The sequence below is a fragment of the Carettochelys insculpta genome, chromosome 2, assembly GCF_033958435.1.
Source record: "Carettochelys insculpta isolate YL-2023 chromosome 2, ASM3395843v1, whole genome shotgun sequence".
Lineage (NCBI taxonomy): Eukaryota > Metazoa > Chordata > Testudines > Carettochelyidae > Carettochelys > Carettochelys insculpta.
In genome coordinates this window covers 197,124,924-197,142,989 of record NC_134138.1, presented here as the reverse complement: position 1 = coordinate 197,142,989, position 18,066 = coordinate 197,124,924, and the positions used below count along the sequence as shown (strand labels likewise).

Here is an 18,066-nt window from a genome sequence, read left to right as displayed (position 1 = left end):
CAGGGATGGGAAAACTATGATCCCCGGGCTGGATCTGTTCTGCAGCTTCCCTGCATCCAGCCCCTGAGGCTCAGGGCTCCACCTCCCAACCATGGAGAGTCTTCGCTGACACTCCAGCCCCCCTCCCCCTCCACCCAAGTACCAGCCTAGTCAAGTTCCCAACTCTCCACCCAGACCCCAAACCTGCTTCCTGGCAGACCGCTCCCATATACTGAACCCCATTTTTGTCTCACCCCAGACCCATGGGAGGCCCCTGCAAAATTCACTAGTCTAGGCTCCCCCATGGCTCTGGGGCTGGTGTGCAAGAGGAATGAAGGAAGTGGGTTTTTTTGCTTCTCAGTCCAGGGCCACATCAGTGATGGCTTCCCCCTCGCCCCCTTCTCACTTGTGTGGCCCCAAATGATTTTTCTGTGGGTTGGTGGCCCCCAACTCAAAAAAGGTTCCAAACTCCTGATATAAACGAAACAGTGCAGTCACAGCTATTGGATGGCAACTGAGATTTGAAAGGTTATTTGGACATACTTAAGTTTTGCTGTCCAAATTTTAATAAGATTGTCAAAAGTCAAGTCAAAGAAAACAAAACAAAGCAAGACAATTACATGCAAGACAATACCTTAGTGCTTCCAAGACTCTACTGCGACCATTACGTACAGATCGTGTGCCATCAGGTGTGCTTGGGGAACTGTCAAAACCATTTCTTGACATTGATCCTCTTTGTACTTGTGGTTTCACTAATGATGTTGCCGACATGATCTCCTGTAGTTGTTTTTGAAAGTTCTCCCTCATTTCTAGCGTCTGGGTTAAAACTTAAAGTGGAAGAAAGTTACCACAAGAGTTAGGGCATTTAATTTACGTTTTCACAATGCTACATTTAATCATTTGACTTAATCATTTAGCTTTAGATTTAATCATATAACTTCCTTTTAGGACAAAGGTACATACATTTATTTCAATTAAGTCTTTGTTCCACACGACAAATTAACAATACAGTAAACTCTCTCTTAACCAGCTTTCTATCAACCAGAACTCTCAAATAATGAGCATTTTAATGATAAGTAAATTTTAGTTACGTTTTCTGTAAGTACAGTATAATGAAAGTAAATACAAATAAATACAGGAAATACAGTATAAGCTTACAGTGTACAATACTACTGCTGTTGGTAAATAAAGTACTCTGCATATATTTTTGTTTGTTTCTTAATAGCTAATCTTGTTTTTCCTTAGTGTTGTGCACTGCTAGGTATACCTCTCTATTATCCAGAATACTTCAATGTCCAGCAACCTCCTGCTCCCCCGGCTGCCAGATATGAAAGAGTTTACTGTATCTAGTTTTTGAGAAATTCTAAAATTCAAAAGACAACAGACCAACAATCCAATAATTCATCAATCTTCCTTTATGGATTTGCCAGTGTCTTTATGCAGGGTACAAAACATCTTTCCTCGTACTCTGGAGCACTAATGTTTGACAAGCAGCTAGCACTTTTCCAGAAAAAGTATAGTCTGCAATACCATTCTTAGGTGCAAGAATAAATGACATTAAAATATCTAGATCTTAAAAGTCAATCTCTAACTATATTTGCCATAGCTGTATTAAAAAGAAGACAGAATATTTTGTTTACCTCCTTTGGCTTCATTTGCTGCAATTTGCTCCTCCCTTACGGTGACTGCTTCCTTTACTTCGTTAGTGGTTATATCCCCGGTGTCATTTTCATTTATTAAAATACTCTAAGAATGTTAAAAATATACAACTTAATCTAACTCTGAAATGACTTAGCAACTTTCCACAGTATTCAGTGGAAGTGGGGGAGGCAGGTGGTAAGCATGGTGGGGTGCATTAGGGGACAGGAAGAACTCTACAAAAAATCCAACAAGATTAAAGCCTCTCTTTTGTCAGTACCAACAAAATTAAAGCTTCCCTATTGTCAGCCTCAGGTTATCTGAATGTTTCTGCCACTGTAGTGAAATAATTAAACTAAATAACCAAAACTACAGACTTAATATCTTAATAAATTTAATAAAAGTCATACCTAACTGATGGAGACTCCAGGATAGAGTAAGTTTCATCACCACCACCAACCATGGGTTCAGCACCCATTGGTGTCCGATGCTTGCCTCACTATTTCCTTCCATCTTTCCCTGCTCAGTATGGAGTGGTTTAGTTTCTTTAGACTAGCTCTGCACCAATCTACTATATCATCTACCCATTCTCTGTGGGGCCTGCCTCTCCTATTCAAACCGTCCCATTATGCCAAATACCAGAGTCTTGACTTTTCATTTGTTGCTCATTCTGCAGATATGCCTGAATAGCTATAACTTCTGTTGTATAACCTTCTGCAGTAGGTTCTCCTTTGGCTGTATCTTCCTATATAATTCCTTGTTGGTGACCTTCTGCATCCACCCTATTCTTTCTATAGGATCTTTCTATAAAAACTCTTCTCGCCAATCTCTCTCTCTTTGAATCTTTTGTTATCACCCACGGCTCACAACCATACAACATGCTGCTGACTACATGTTTTGAAAATGTTCAGCTTTGTTCCTAAGTTAATGGCTTTGCTTTTCCAGATCTTATCCATCGTCTTCAAACTTGCTCTTGCTTTCACTATTCTAGTTGCTATTTCCTCTTTTACAGTCAAGATCATGTTATATTGATTCCCAGATAAGCGAACTTCTCTACGTTCTCTAGCTCGATCCCTCCTGCACTGATCTTCCTTCCTATTTCCTTATCTCCAAATACCATTGTCTTTGTTTTATTGATGTTCATAATCACTCTGTACTGCTTCCCTTCCTCATTTAGCACCTGCACTGTTCAAGAGCTTCTGTTCATCTTCCTCGATGATAACTCTCTCTATCATCTGCAAACCTCAAGTTGTTGATTCCCATACCGTTGACCAAGATCCCTTCTATTTCATTGATCTTATCCACCTCTCTCTAGGTTCACAATCACGATGCTCAGCGATCTCAGATTGCCTTGTCTTGTACCTCCGCTCATTCTAAACCAACTTCCCAACCCTCCACATGTTCTCACCGCTGCCTCTGCATTGTCCCTGTCCATCAATAACCGTATCAGTCTGATAGCCACTCTGTACGACCCCAACACCGCCCAATGCCTTCTGAAGATGGACAAAGCAAGTGTAGATGTTCTTGTTCTTTTGTCACGCTTTCTCTGCTATTAATCTTAGTGCCAATATCTGCTGTATGGTAGTTCTATCTTTCCTGAATCCCTCTTGCTCGTCTGCTAGATGTTCTTCTATCTGCTATCTCAGTCTCTCCATCACTATAATCATTAGCACCTTGACTAGACGACTCATTAGGGAAATCATTCTGTAGTTCTTGCACTCCAACGTGCTTCCTTTCTTGTGTATTGTCACCAGCACGTATCTTGTCCATTCCTTAGGTGCCTTCCCTTCTTTCCACTCTACATTACATAGTCCATATATTTCTTGAATCATATTTTCTACATCGTATTTGATCATCTGAGCAACTCTTCTCTTTTATCCAAGCTAGGGGCTAGTCTGGAACCCCTAGAGGCTTCATGGCTGAGTTGATAGAGCAAGTCTGCAGATGCATAATTGCTGAACCTGACCTTAGAGGATTACTAAAAAACTATTTTGTATCAGGTTATGTTAATTTTGCTAATGAAACAACTAGATTGAAATAATGCCAATGATTCTACTACAGAGCAGAGGTTACATTTTATGGTATACCTCAGCTTCCTTTGATGTTTTTCCCGTTGATGAAAATCTACTAGAAGAAAGTCTGCCATCTTGCACTGCACTGATATCCAGACTCATTTTGGGATTGTAAGTGTGAGGAAACAAAGATTCAGGAAGTCGTTTATATTCTTGTGCACTCTGCAATAAAATTCATAAACATAAGAAGTTATACGAAAGTTGGGAAGAACTGAGAGTAATTTAGTTACCATGGGGTAAAATTAAATATAAACAATTTCAACCAAAATTAATTGGCACAAAACACTAGTAATTCTTCCTGACTACTAAATCTAACTTTACTACTGTCACAGTGGCAAATACTTCCAAAACTAAATATAAACAAAAGTTATTGTTCAGGGAAACCTCAAAAATTCAGCTAAACTGATTCAATGTATGAGATATGAAAAGCAAATACATGAAAAAAACTATCAATTTCAACTCTATGGTCATTACAAGGTGAAGCTGCATCAATAAAAAATATTTAAGATTTAGAAAGATGAAGCCCACAAAAAGCAGAATGCAAAAAGCATCAAATACTGTGTACGAATAAAAAAAAAAAAGCAAAGCCAGTCCAGTACATTTGTTCTTATTTCCATTCTCCTTCACATTTCACAGGCAAATAAATTTCTTCCATACCTCTAACAGCCAATGCTCTGAAACAATGTGTATGCCCCTTTCTTTAACAGATTTGTATTCCTTACTGCTGTCATTCTGTCGTCCCTGGTAGATGAAATGAGTTACTGTTTCATCAAAGCACCATCTGGAATGAACAGCAATAAAATGTAATTCCATAACTGGAGATATCAACTCCAGTTTAAAATTATAATTACTGCACCCTTGAAACTGAGTTTTAACCCGTAAGACAGATTACCATTATTCTATGAAGCTTAACCAAAACTATATGAGACTCCCCAAAAACAAAAACCACTTATTTAGCTGCCTCTTCAAAATCAGTTATCCAACACACAAAAATTTTTGAGGAATTATGTCATGAATTCCTCAGTAATTTCAAATTTACTATTAATAAAATTTACTTTTACATTTAGATTTGGTTTTTTGTTTTTGTTACTTTACAATTTAAAATATTAATATAGAACAGGAATATTCATTTGCGTTCTATGCTATACAGGTTCTTACATTGCCCTTCCCACATGTTATATTTGAGCACCTTTCAGTAGCACATTAAGCCATGTGAGCAGCACTTGTCACATGTGATATGTTCTCTCTCTTATTCTCTCTACATGGAGATAATTATTTGCACATTGTAGTGTGTTGGGTTGGCTCTATTTTTGTAGTTTTTGTTTTTAAATGTGCACACTAACACTGTCTATTAGAGAAAGCAAGGTTGAAGGAGCAAACGTTGCATGTGTTGCAGAAGGGTTTGAGATGGTCCTTTGTTTCTGTGGGGGATCATTCCACAATCTTGACCTGGTCCCTGAGGAAGTTCTGTCTCCTACATGGACAAACTTCACCCTTATACTGCATTCTACTGTGACAGAGGAGCAAAAATTTGCTCTGTTCAGATTTTTTTCAGATACCCTGGGCTCAAGGCCATTGAGCACCTAGAAGTTAAGGACTGAAGCCTGGAGCCTGAGTCATAATAGTCTGTGGAAAGCCAGTGTAGGAGGTGGAAGATAAGCCTGTTATGCTTGACAGTATCCTGTGTTGCAAGGAGATGCACTTCAGAACTCAGTATTAGTTAGAGTTTACTAAATCTGCTGGTTTTATGTGCAGATATACTGCATTGCTGTAGTCTAGACAGGAGGTGACAAGGCCTGTGTAACTGAGGTCAGGTCACCTTGATCTGCCAAGATGGGATGGAGTCTCCTAACAAGAGACAGTAGAAGGCATTACTTGTAGATGGTATTATGAGATTAGTATCAAGAAATTCAAGAAAACTCCTAAACTGAAATGACCAATTGTGAGAGTTTTGCCCTCAAAAGGAGGTTGTATCATGACTCTGAACTCTTTATAAAAAGTGTTTTCTTTGCCCACTACAATCATCTCGGTGTTGCTCAGGTTCAGTTTCAACCAGCTATTCTTCATTCATGAGCTGATCTCACGCAAAACATTGGATCCTCTTGCTGCATCAGTACGGGCATATGTGATGAAGATAGGTAGAACTTTGTGTCATCTGCATATTGTTAGTTTTTAAGTACAGGACATCTTACCAGTCCTCCTAGTAGCTGCATTTAGATGTTGAACAGAACCAGAGAGATATCTGATCCTCTCCGTAAGAGAAGCAGTTTCACATCACAACTTACTGGATTCATCCCTTGGGGAAGGGCTTAAAACCATTTTTAGTGCATGACCCTGGATTCCTGATACCACTTTCAGGAAGGATAGCAGTAACTCATAGTTGATGGTCTTCAATACTACCAAGAGGCCCAGAAGAATGAAAATGGTTGTTCCCCCATTTTTCAATGAAAACAGGAGATTTTTACATCAGTATCCCCAAAGCTGTTGTCCAATATCCTGGCCTGAATCTAGATTGCGTAGATCTGCCTGTGTCAGATGGCAAGACACTCCCAGTGACTTTCAGCTGGCCTGAATAGTTCAGTGTAATCTATCAAACTATTGTTTTAATCTCTCTATAAAAGGTATCAAATAATGTGTCTATAGAAAACCACTGACTCATGGATCATTAATATTCTGGCATGCTATATATACTGTCACCTCTCAAAGAAAGGATTATACAGATGTGCTGGAATTATGACAATTATTTTAAAGTTGGCATGTCAGGGGAATTTGATAAAGAGGTCTGGGGGAGTAAGGGGATTGGCATATAAAATAAAGCAGATCTCCTTGCTTAAATATATTTCACGTGTAATGTGAGCAAAGCGTAACCAAAGACAAAAGAAGCACATTTGCATTCCAGGAAATTAAAACTATCTGGAAATCAAGTTGGGGTGGGGTTGAGGGGAACTATGATCACTTATTTCAATGAGGGACAGGGACTACAACTCAAGAAGCATTGCCTCCTCTTGAAGCACAGTCAATGTGCTTTGAGAAGAGATACTTTTAAAAGGTTTACTGGACTATAAAGAGAGGGTCAGAGAGCTCTTAAATTATCCTTCACCTGTGGAGATAAGGAAAACCTGTGGGGATCCAAGGCCTTCCCAGCCATTGCTGGAAATGGAAGATAAGAGGGATAACAGTGTCTCACACCTTTGGGTAACCCCAGCAGCTTGTCACAGTCACGTCTATGACATCAGTTACATTTAGATGATCTTGTACTTGTTCTTTGACTGGCTACTCTATGAGAGCTTGCATCTGGATTGACAGGTTTGTATTCCTGAGGTCTTAAGGTCACCGTTTAAGATCCAACTCTGTCCTGATACTAATGCAAATGACACAGTGGGAAGCTATGCTTATCTGAGGAACTGGGCCTTTTTTATTTGGATTCTTTCCAAACAAAGATTTTTGTCCATTTTGTTAACCCTAAAAATGCAATGCAATCATTTTCTGCCAAACCAAGCCAATGCAAAATTTCAAAAAGGAGCCATTTTAAAGATTTTTCATCTCAAAAAAGTGCTTAAATCAAAAACCTTTCAGAAACATTTTTAGCAGGCACTGAAACTTAGATGTATAATAAAAAGCATGAGTATCCTTCTGTTTTCAGTGTTAACAAAGGCTCAAAAGAGCCTTCTAATGGGAATGTGTGAAACTTTTAGTACGAAAAAGTTTCCCTTCCATAAAATAACAATTACTAAGCTAAGGCTAGAACTCTGGTCATCAACTTACAAGAAACACAGGCCTTTACCACTAAAGAAAATCTCTTTTAGCCATCACCTGTAAAAGTGTACATGTCTGATACTACTCTCAATGAAAGTCCATCATGAAAAAACTTCCACTGATACTAAGCAGAGCAATATTACAACCCAAACTAACAAAAGAAACAATTAATAACTTAGCTTAATTTTTAAAACCTATTTTCTTGAAATACAGATGGTGCAGGAGCTGAAGAAATTTAACAATGTGTACAGTTGGAAGAAAAATTAAAATTTTGAGCTACAGGGACCCCAAGATACATTAAACACAAGTAAAAAACCTAAAATTAAGATACATTTTAAAATCATCTGTAACTCGATAGCTGTTGACAAATTACCTTCAAAAACTCATGCAGAAAAATTCTCCTCAGCTTTCAGTACAAATCTGAGAATTTTCAGGCCAAAATGATTTTTAGAGCTAAGTTATTAAGGAGATGGAGGCAGGCAAATACATGATTTTATAACAGAATCTGTTTGCACCTTAATATAGAAAAGGTTAATGCTTCACAACAATTAAAACCATATGCCCACACTGGACTTTAGAACATTAAGATTCAGATTTATTCGAGTGAAAAACCATATCAATGCAGAATGTAGAAACTGCTAGTATCAATCAATACCTGTAATCAGCTCCAAGAGAAGCAGCAATAGCATTCAGTTCACCCTGCTTTTTACTGAGTTTCTTACTGACACATATGACTAGATCAGCAAGAGGTCTTGAATCTTCTGCCTGTTCATGATCCTGGGAAAAATATGAAAACAAAAAAAAATAATGTTCTTAGGATCTTCAAATCAATCCTTTTGTAATGATAAAGCAGGGAAATTACTTATCAGAGATCTACCTATCTCTGCATCCTGAATCTCGCCATTCAGAAGAAGAGAGAGCTGTTAGGGCTCCACATGCCAAGAACCAAGAAGCAAAGCCTTATCTCATAAAAATATATTACCAAGTCTCATGACAATATATTACCTCTTCTTAGTATGAAATATTCTGAACTTTTAAACAGAGAAAATACTAAAAAACTGCTGACACAGAAATGTCTTCGTACAAAGATCAAGGGGGACCAAGATGGGCATGGCATGAAGGGAGTTAGAAAGGGAGATTGCAACATGACAAATTACTATTAATCTTCCCTTGCAGACGTCATTCCACTTCCCCATTCTCACACTGATTACAGGGCATAAGTGTGACAATAATACAGAAATCACTGCCTTTTCCTGCAGTTTCATTGCACTGCAGTCACTGTACGTTTCTCCCACATTTCAGCTTCCTATTCTCTCTAATTTTGCTCTTTACAGAACAGATCAGATTTAGTACAGGCAAACATGAAATGATTCTACTCCTTCCAGGAAAGATTATGTAAGCACACTACTAGGAAAATAAGGAAAACACATCTTTATGTGGCTTTTGCTTCTGAGTAAGTGAAACAATAACAGCACGCTAAGTAGATGGGGGGGAAAAGGGAGATAATGAAATTTATTCTTGTCACGAACCTTCACAGAAAATAATGGGTGTCCTCTAATATAGTTAATCATAGAAAAAACATTTACCCCTTGCCCACTATTTTCATGACATCAGACACTAGGAATTCCACAACAGTGATAAGATACAAGTTCTAGAACTATGGATTATTTACAGTTACAAGTAGATAGGCAGTATATGCATAGCAGCTGCTGAACCTGGTCAGTACTACAAACATCTTCAAATATGCTTCACTGTCTTGTGGGAACCAAAAATTATTGGTGTCACCTCTTTACCTGTCCCCTTGTTTTAAACAAATCATGCACATTTTTGCTTGAATATAGCAAAATACAGTATCAAAGATATCACAATTCATAATCTATCATGTAAGGTTATGCATCTCCTAACTCAATTACATGATTACACCATTATTGTCTCAATTAAGTCCACATATAAATAAATAAAACAATAATCCTACCACTTCTGGCTGGGCAGCCCTCAGCTGAGGGCTGGCACTAAGAGCTGCTGCTGTATGACGAGTGCTATTTGCCAGAGCTAATTTCAGGTTCCTGCCAATGACTTCAGAGAGAGGAGTACTGAGTTTCCTGTTTTTCTGATTGGGGCCCCCCGGAGTTTCCAAAGCTGCCAGAGCATCCTAACAAAAAGCATAAAGAAGCAATAACTGAATTAACATGGATGAACTATCCTTTCTCCGAGATCAAAAGTTTTAATTGATAGCTGGGGTCCCAGATGCAATCTACATTTAGGCTTCATGCTATTCATCCTCTTCCTATTTCTATTATGGTAGTACCTACAGGTCCCAAACAAAATTGGAATCCCATTGTGTTAGGCTATGTCTACATTAGAGGGTTTTGTTGACAAAACTCGCAGAGCTTCTACAAACAAAATGCACTTTGTCAACAGAAACTGTCAACAAAAATCCATGTAGATGCCCCAGGGGCCCCTTTTGTCAACAGAGCGGATCTAAATATTGATCTGCTTTTATGTGTAGACATGATCTGTCACCTGAAGTTTTGTGGGAACATCTCTTCCAACAGTAACTTCTCTAGACAGATGCTTCTAGTGTAGACATAGCCATACGGAAAAAGACAAAGTTCTTGCAATCTTACAGACACAAGACAGACAAACGACAGGAGAAAGTAACATCTCAGTTTTACAAATGGGGAACTGAGGAAATAAAGATATTAGGAATCACTGAAATGTAGGACTGGAAGGGACTTCAACAGTTCATCTAGTCCAGTCCCCAGCATGAAGGCAAGACTAAAAATTCTGACAGGTATTTGTCTAACTTGTCCTCAAAAATCTCCAATACAGAGATTCCACATATTCCCTAAGTAAATTTGTTCATTGCTTAATTACCCTTACAGTTCAGAAGTTTTTTCCCCAATGTATAACTTAAATATTCCTTGTTGCAATTTAAACCCCTTACTTCTTGTCTTGTACTCAATTTTTAAAGAGAGCAATTTATCACCGTCCTCTTTATAATAACCCTTTACGTACTTGGAGACTTTGGTCCCCCTTTAGTCTTCTAGGTTTTCCCCCCGCCCCAGTCTTTCCTGAGTGGTCATGTTTTCTAGACCTTCGATTATTTTTGTTGCTCTCCTATAGACTTTCTCCAGTTTGTTCACATTTTCCCCAAAATACGGTACCCAAAACTGGACACAATATACCAGCTGAGGGCTTAACTAGTGCTGAGCAGAGTAGGAGAAATACTTGTGTATTACTTGCAACATTCCTGCTAATACATCCCAGACAGATGCTTGTGTCAGTTGCCTGAGTGGGGCAACTGGATGGGACCCTGGACAGGACACACAGCCTGAGTAGGGTTGGCAGCATAAACAGAGCCAGCAGCAGCAGGGCTGTCAGTTTGAATGGAGCTGGTGGCCAGTAGCTGGAAGCCTGGCTGGGGCTGGAGGCCCAGACGCTCACTAACAGCTGGGGCCAAGAGCGAAGCCAGATAGAGGGGTAGGAATTGAACCCCCACAAACCGGCAACTCCTTCCTTTGGGACTGGTCAGGTCCAAACTGTATGAGTATCTACTTCTATTTGTTTATTTAAAAGTGTCTAAAAATATCCTGAAAGGGCTTTATCCCACACACATCTTCAAGCTTCCTCCCTCCTATTTGAAACTAAACACTGTGGCCCTCTCCACCTTCCTTTTTCCTTAACCATTATGGATGGATGGATGGACGGACAATTAATGGGTTTAGGACAACAGAGAAACCATGGGCATGAAACTGGTTTAACCAGGAAGGAAAGTGATTTATATTCAAACTGTTTAGGGTTTGTTATTTTTAATACTGTTTAAGCTTATGAGGAAAGAGCTCTCAGTTAATACTCTGAACTGGTATCTTTCAATTAATATCTAAGTAAGTTTCCAGGATACACTTGACTCAGTCAAAAAAAAAATTCTTCAGTACAGATATATCTAGGGCTAAACAAAAGGCAAATGACCATTTTTACACACAAGAAAGAAGCAGAAAAAGGCAAAACCTTAATCACTTTTTCCCCCTTTTAATACAAATGTCTCCCCTTCCCCCTTCATTTCTAGCTGCACCTATACTACAAGCTAAAACTGAATTTATTAACGCTAGGTTTTATCAATTCAATTTTGGGCATCCTCTCCTTTCCACATGTGCCCCACAAAATCAACTTATTGCTGCCACACACAAGTAGCTTAAATTGAGTGCTGCAGCAGTGTACTGTGGGAACCTATCCCACAGTTCCCTGAGCCCCATAGCATTTTGGCTATTTTCACTGGTGCAGCATAGGAAAAAAATTCCCAGCAAGCCGGTGTGGGTATCTGACGACATCTTCCCATATTTCATTTCCCCTTTCCCATCGCATTAAACAAACATCCCTTCTTCCAGACAGGGGCCTGGCTTGCTTTTATGAGATGTGCTTTTTATAACTGAGGGGAGGGGATGGGACTAAACCTGTCCCAACCGACAGGTTTTTGAAAATGGGATGCAAAAGCACTGGATCTTTGCAGGTCTGGATCTGGATTTAGACCTCCTGGCAAAAGAAACCTTCAAAAGAAGAACATGATTGAGTAGACATGGGTGCTACACTGAAACTGCAATGAATCACTGAAACAAACAGTTATGGTTCAGTGCAGCTAAAAGAACCCAGGCTAAAGCCAGCCTCGAAAATCGTGACCACCCAGGGAGACCCACCACCAGCCCCTATTAACAGCGTGCCTAGGCTTGAATCTAGATTTGGACCTGAATCTACATTTAGGCCTCCTGGAAAAGAAGACACTTAAAAGATGAATATGTTTAAGTAGACACAGTGGCTGAAAGACCCCCTACTACAGCCAGCCCTGAAAACTGTGACCACCGAGGGAGACTTCTCTGGGCAGCTAAAAGACCACTGCCTACAGCCAGCACCCAAAAATCATGACCATCGAGGGAGACTTCCCCCAGGCGACTGAATGACCCATTACTACAGCCAGCCTCAAAAATCATGACCGCCAAGGGACGCTTCCCCTGGGCAGCTAGAAGACCCCCAGCTACAGCCAGCCCCTTGGCCTTTGGCTAACGCCCATCCAAAAATTTCTCTCAGAGGACAGCCATTCTAGTGACAAAAGTATTTTCTTCTGTTGCCCAAAAATCATGACTGACCAGGAAGACTTCCCCAGGCCAGCTACAGGACCTTCACCCCACACAAGCTATCTTTTTATTTGTTCAAGGACTAACCATGTGATGCAGCTCGGTGCAGGAAAGTTACAGACTGTGTGGCGCCTACAGGGGGAGAGTTGGGGGGGAGGTGGGGGTCAGCACAAAATGTAAACATCTGAAAAGAAGTTTCTCATCCAAACACTACCCCCACCCACAGACTATCTGCTATGTGGCGCATGCAAGGGAAAGTTCCAGAATGCATGGCACTTCTTGGGGTGGGAAAGGAGGAGAGGTGTGAGGGGGAGACAACATGTAAATGGCTGAAAAGAAGTGTCTCATCCTATCAGGAAAGCACAAGCCCCACCACCACCAGGCAGCGGCTGGCACGAGGCAGCACAGAAAAAAAGGCAGCTAGCAGGGATATACACAGAACTACAGACCCCACAGTCACACTTCCAGCAAAGAAAAAGAAAGGAGATTTTTCAGCCTCTCATGACCCTACAGCCACGGGCTTCCAGATGCTGAATTGAAACAGTCTTCCTGTTGCCTAATTCCTCTGCACCTGAGAGCAGTGGAGATGGGAAAGGCCAAAGTGGAGAACTCTGGGGCACATATGGGACATGTCTTGAGGCTAACGAATTCGATTTAAAGACATGGTGCTTCCTCACTACCCTTCATTTGGAATTTTAAATTCAAGCTGAACACTACACCCATCAGGGTACTATGATATTATATTGCTATCATGTTGATTTTAGTGTTTCATAAATAGAGCTAATGGAATTTACAGTGAAGACATGCACTTGGAAAAATCAGGCTAAATGACTTAAAATAGATATCTCATAGTGCAGACATAACCTCTTTCTCCATCTCTGTGGTTACAGATATGAGAGGGATAATAGCTACTATCCTTTCAGATAAATCAGGATTATCAGAGTAAAGCAGTAGTTCTGTAGAAGCCAACAGCAACAGAAAATTAAGGGAATGCTTGGGGAGAGGGGAGTCAAAGATTACTTCTGCAAGGAAAGGAATACTGAAAGATGTTCCAGAAAGGTTAAATGTCCAAGTTTAAAAGTGTACACAGACCTCTGGGAAATTATTTCACCATGGGCTGCATACAGAATGTTTGTTTTACTATACACAGCAAAAATTATAACCCTTCTATTAAAGTTTTACTACGTATGTGAAACTATGTAACACAGATTATTGCCTTAGGACGCTATATGTACTGCAATAGGCACACTGGGGCTTTGTTAAGGATGCTGTAGTATGTGTTTCTCAAAATGTTCATGCCTTAATTATTTGTACATAATTTAGATAATAATTCTAATTACCTCTGTTCCTTAAAATACATATTTTCTAAACAAAAAAGCCTAGAAATATTTTTGTTTATATGCTACTAATACACAATCTTTACAAAAGTTTATTACAGTGGGGTTTTTTTTGTGCCTTCTTCCTTCACATATATATGACCATCATGCCACTACTGGCATAGAAACTTATAGAAGGAGTTTACCTTTACATCAAAAGAAGGCTTGAAGAGCTTGTCTTTGGAAAGGAATTTGGACGGCGTATCAAGGTGTAAAGATGGCTCTTTCTGGAGTGGTCTTCCTTCTGCCGGAAGTGCTGAATTTTGCCCATTATGGTGTGATATCACAGTATGGAAGGCTTTGCTCTGGAACCGGTTGACATCAAGAGGCGTCACTGATGCTTTCTTCTCTGTTTCAAAGGGATTGCTAGGATGGTCTGATGTATCTGAAGGCATAATAGTTGTCTCTGTATTGCTGGGTTGAGTTATAAAACTCTCTTCTTCATCTCAAATGAAATAAAGAAAACTATAATTAACCACCACCATTTTTTTCTTATTGTAAATGTGTATATAGCTACATTATGCTAAGAACATTATCTAATATTTTGTTCCTTTATGTATGTTCTAAAATGAAGGGAGATATTTTGTTTTTAAGTTCCTATGCTCTACACCAGGGGTCAGCAACCCTTCCGAGGTGGAGTGATGAAATTTGACCTTTCCGAGTGCTGGTGATACTTTTTAAAGTCACTAATAATTAATAAACAAACAAAGACGCAGAGCTTTATCTTTTAGTGCGATCCTTGGTGACCCACCCACCCCAGCCCCTGACTCCCTGAGAACTAAAGCCCTGGGCTGCCCGCTTCCCCTGGAACTCCCTGCAGAGACAATACACTGCCTCCAAACAGGACCCCCCTGCCAGGGCAGGCAAACCCAGTCTCCGTCCCTCCCAGCAGGGCTGGCCGTGACCCCTCCAAGAGCAGCGGACCACAGAGTTGAGGCAGAGGGGAGAAGGGGTCGCCCAGGCTGCCCGCCCCCGCCCTTCCCCCGGCCAATAATTAGTTGCGGAGCTCAGCCATGGAGCTGTGCCCACATCCTCCAGTGCTCCACCACCTTGAGTGTGGTGGACACATCTCCCCCTCTCAGCAAGGAACCCAGCCCTACACTCAGGCAGGGGCCCTGCAGCTGGGGCTCAGGCCCCATTCTCCCATAAGTTAAAATACAAGTCATATTTATGTATTTTTGGTCAAACATATATACTTGCTTTTATATAAACTCATTTCCTTCAGTCCCTTAATCCTTGTTTTGCTTTTCTCTCAGTTGCTACCCAACCTGTTGTCATCTTTCTGGCACTGAGGACTTCAGAACTGAATGCACTACTGAAAATATGTTTTTACCAGTGCAGTTTTATGCAACCCACAAACATGTTGGTAAGAATTAGTGTGTGAGTTGGTATTCAGCACTAATCACTTCAGTTTGCATCACAATTCTAATATGAGACACAGTCAAATAATTTAAGAAAAACATCTAGGGAACTTCCCTTCTCTTGGAAACACACTTTCAGTGTCTTACAAATTTTCACAACAGTATCATGTAAGGGAATAGAAACCAGAAAGGACAAACAACTACACATTGGGCTAAATACTCAGTTGATATAAATCAGCATAACTCTACTGACTTCAGTACCACTACACAGAGATCCACAGAAGTTAAAGATCTGGGCCACTGCCTAGAAACAAGTGAGAATGACTCCACTTTATAGTCTCATCTTAGGGAGAGGCAAAACAAACATCTTAACTAGAGAAAAATAAACTGTGAATTAAAAAGTTTTTTGGTTTTAATAATTTAAGATCCTAAGACTTAGAAATCCTAGGGCTAAGGCTCCCCTGGCAATAGTTGCCCCAGGGTTTAGGTCACCAGGATACTGGGAGGAAACACAATGAAGAGGGTGCAACAAGAGATGCCTCCTGATTTTTATTACGAAAGTAGGGCAGTCAGTTACTTATCTCAGCTACCTGTATACAAATGCAAGAAGTCTGAGAAACACAGGAAGAACTGGAAGTCCTGGCACAGTCAAGGAACTACAATGTGATTGGAGTAAGAGAAACCTGATTGGGTAACTCACACGACTGGAGCACTGTCATGGATGGATATAAATTATTCAGGAAGGACACGCCAGGGAGAAAAGCTGGCGGAGTTGTACTGTATGCAAGACAGCAGTATGATTGCTCAGAGCTCCAGTATGAAACTGGAGAAAAGTCTGTTCAGAGTCTTTGGGTTATGATTAGAAGAGAGCGCAAAAACTACAATGTTGTAGTGAGTGTATGCTGCGGAACAGGGATGCACAAAGTGAGAGGGGCTCTTAGCGGGGAACATGAAGTTTTGTAATGGGGGCACAACATGACTGGCTGCTGGATCTCAGGCTCACCCATCTCATTAAGATATTGAAATATGTTACTGTTTTTATGTGTGTTTACATTTATATACCAAATAATAAAGTTTTTACATTCTATAGGCTTATTTTCCTTATCCATGCTGAAAGTTTGGGTTTTTTTTTCCTCATATGAACATAACAGCTTGGATTAGCTTAGGCAGGTTGGGTGGGTGCAGGGGAGGCAGCCGGCTAATTGCAGAGATGAAGAGTAGGATCACATGTAAAAAGTTTGCTCACCCCTGCTATAGAGCACCAGACCAGGAGGAGAAGGCAGAGGGCTTTCTTCAGGCAGCTAATGGAAATTTCCAGATCAGAGGCCCTGGTTCTCATGGAGGACTTCAATCACACTAACGTTTGCTGGAAAAGCAATATAGCAGTGCATAGACAATCCAAGATGTTTTTGGAGTGTGTTGAGGACAAGTTCCTGGTACTAGTGCTGGAGCAACTCCTTTAAACCAGCTGCTCATAAACACAAAAAAATTGCTAGAGATATGAGAAGAAGGCGGCAACCTGAGCAGCAGTAGTTCAGGATCTTAACAAAAGGAAGAAAGGAGAGCAGCAGAATACAGTCCCTTGATTTCAGCTCCCTCAGGAATTGATGGGCAGGATTCCCCTGGGCTATAAATGAGGGGGAAAGGTGTCCAAGAGAGCTAGCTGCATGTTAAAGAAGCCTTATGAAGGGCACAGGAACAAGCCATCCCAGTGTGCTGAAAGGAGAGCAAATATCGCAGGCAACCAACTTTACTTAACAGAGAAATCTTTGGTGAGCTGTAACACAAAAAAAGTTACAAGTGGAAACATGGGTAGATTAATAGGAGCAGGATAAGAATACCACTCATGCATGAAGGGATATAATCAGGACGGCCAAAGGACCAAAGCACAATTGAAGTTGCAGCTAGTCAAGGATGTGAAGGATAACAAGAAGGGTTTCTACAGGTATGTTAGTTTTTTAAAAAAAAAGTGGTCGGGGAAAGTATGGCACCTTACTGAATGGGGAAGGCACCTTGGAAAAAAATGATTGGGATGTGGGGGGAGATAAAGTATTCAGTGCTTTTTTTGCCTTGGTCTTCACAGACAGTGTCAACTCCCTGACTGCTACACTGGGCAGCAGTGTATGGGGAGAAGGTTTGCAGCACTCAGTGTTAAAGAGCAAATTAATGATTATTTAGAAAAGACGGGCATACACAGGGGCCAGATCTAATTTATCTCAGGATGCTGAGATGTGATTGAATAGCTATTGTCCATTATCTTCAAAAACTTGTGGTGACTGGGTTCCAAACAAAGAATCCATCTTTAAAAAAAGAGAAGAGGGTGAATCTAGGGAACTACAGACTTGTGGGCCTCACCCCACTCCCTGGAAAAAATCATGAAACAGGTCCTCAAGGAATCCATTTTGAAAAACTTGAAGGAGAGGAAGATTATCAGGTCCACTCAAAGGATAAATCATGCCTGACCAGCCTGATTGTTTTCTGTGACAAATGGCTCCATGGAAAGCAGTGGACATATACATGTTTACTTTAGCAAAGCTTTTCATGCCATCTCCCACAGTACTATTGCCAGCAAGTTAAAGCAATACGGCTTGGATGAATGAACTATAAGGGAATAAAATGCTGACTAGATTGTTTGACTCAATGGGCAACGCTCAACTGTTCGATGTCTAGCTGACAGCTGATATGAAGTGGAATGGCCCAGGGGTCAATCCTGGAGTTGGCTTTGCTCAAAATCTCCATTAATGATCTGGATGAG

At 40.4% G+C, this 18,066-nt stretch overlaps 2 protein-coding genes across 6 annotated transcripts in view; one reads left to right on the top strand and one right to left on the bottom strand.

Annotated features, from left to right (window-relative positions):
• Positions 1-16,328, top strand: part of CDV3 (CDV3 homolog) — a 65,106-nt gene extending 48,778 nt beyond the window's left edge. Inside the window, exon 5 of the mRNA XM_074988267.1 lies at positions 15,207-16,328. Coding sequence (XP_074844368.1) covers positions 15,207-15,327 — 121 coding nt within the window. The 3' untranslated portion in view covers positions 15,328-16,328. The remainder of the gene's footprint in view (positions 1-15,206) is intronic.
• The window catches only part of TOPBP1 (DNA topoisomerase II binding protein 1), a 48,324-nt gene that overhangs the window by 13,382 nt on the left and 16,876 nt on the right, over positions 1-18,066 (bottom strand). For 3 of the 5 annotated variants that reach the window (XM_074988260.1, XM_074988265.1, XM_074988261.1), the window contains 7 exons: positions 14,097-14,395; positions 9,421-9,597; positions 8,101-8,222; positions 4,347-4,470; positions 3,705-3,851; positions 1,620-1,725; positions 614-806 (listed from right to left, as the gene is read on the bottom strand). In XM_074988260.1, the coding sequence (XP_074844361.1) occupies positions 614-806; positions 1,620-1,725; positions 3,705-3,851; positions 4,347-4,470; positions 8,101-8,222; positions 9,421-9,597; positions 14,097-14,395 (1,168 nt within the window). The remainder of the gene's footprint in view (positions 1-613; positions 807-1,619; positions 1,726-3,704; positions 3,852-4,346; positions 4,471-8,100; positions 8,223-9,420; positions 9,598-14,096; positions 14,396-18,066) is intronic. The other 2 variants (XM_074988262.1, XM_074988263.1) reach the window with 2 other exon arrangements.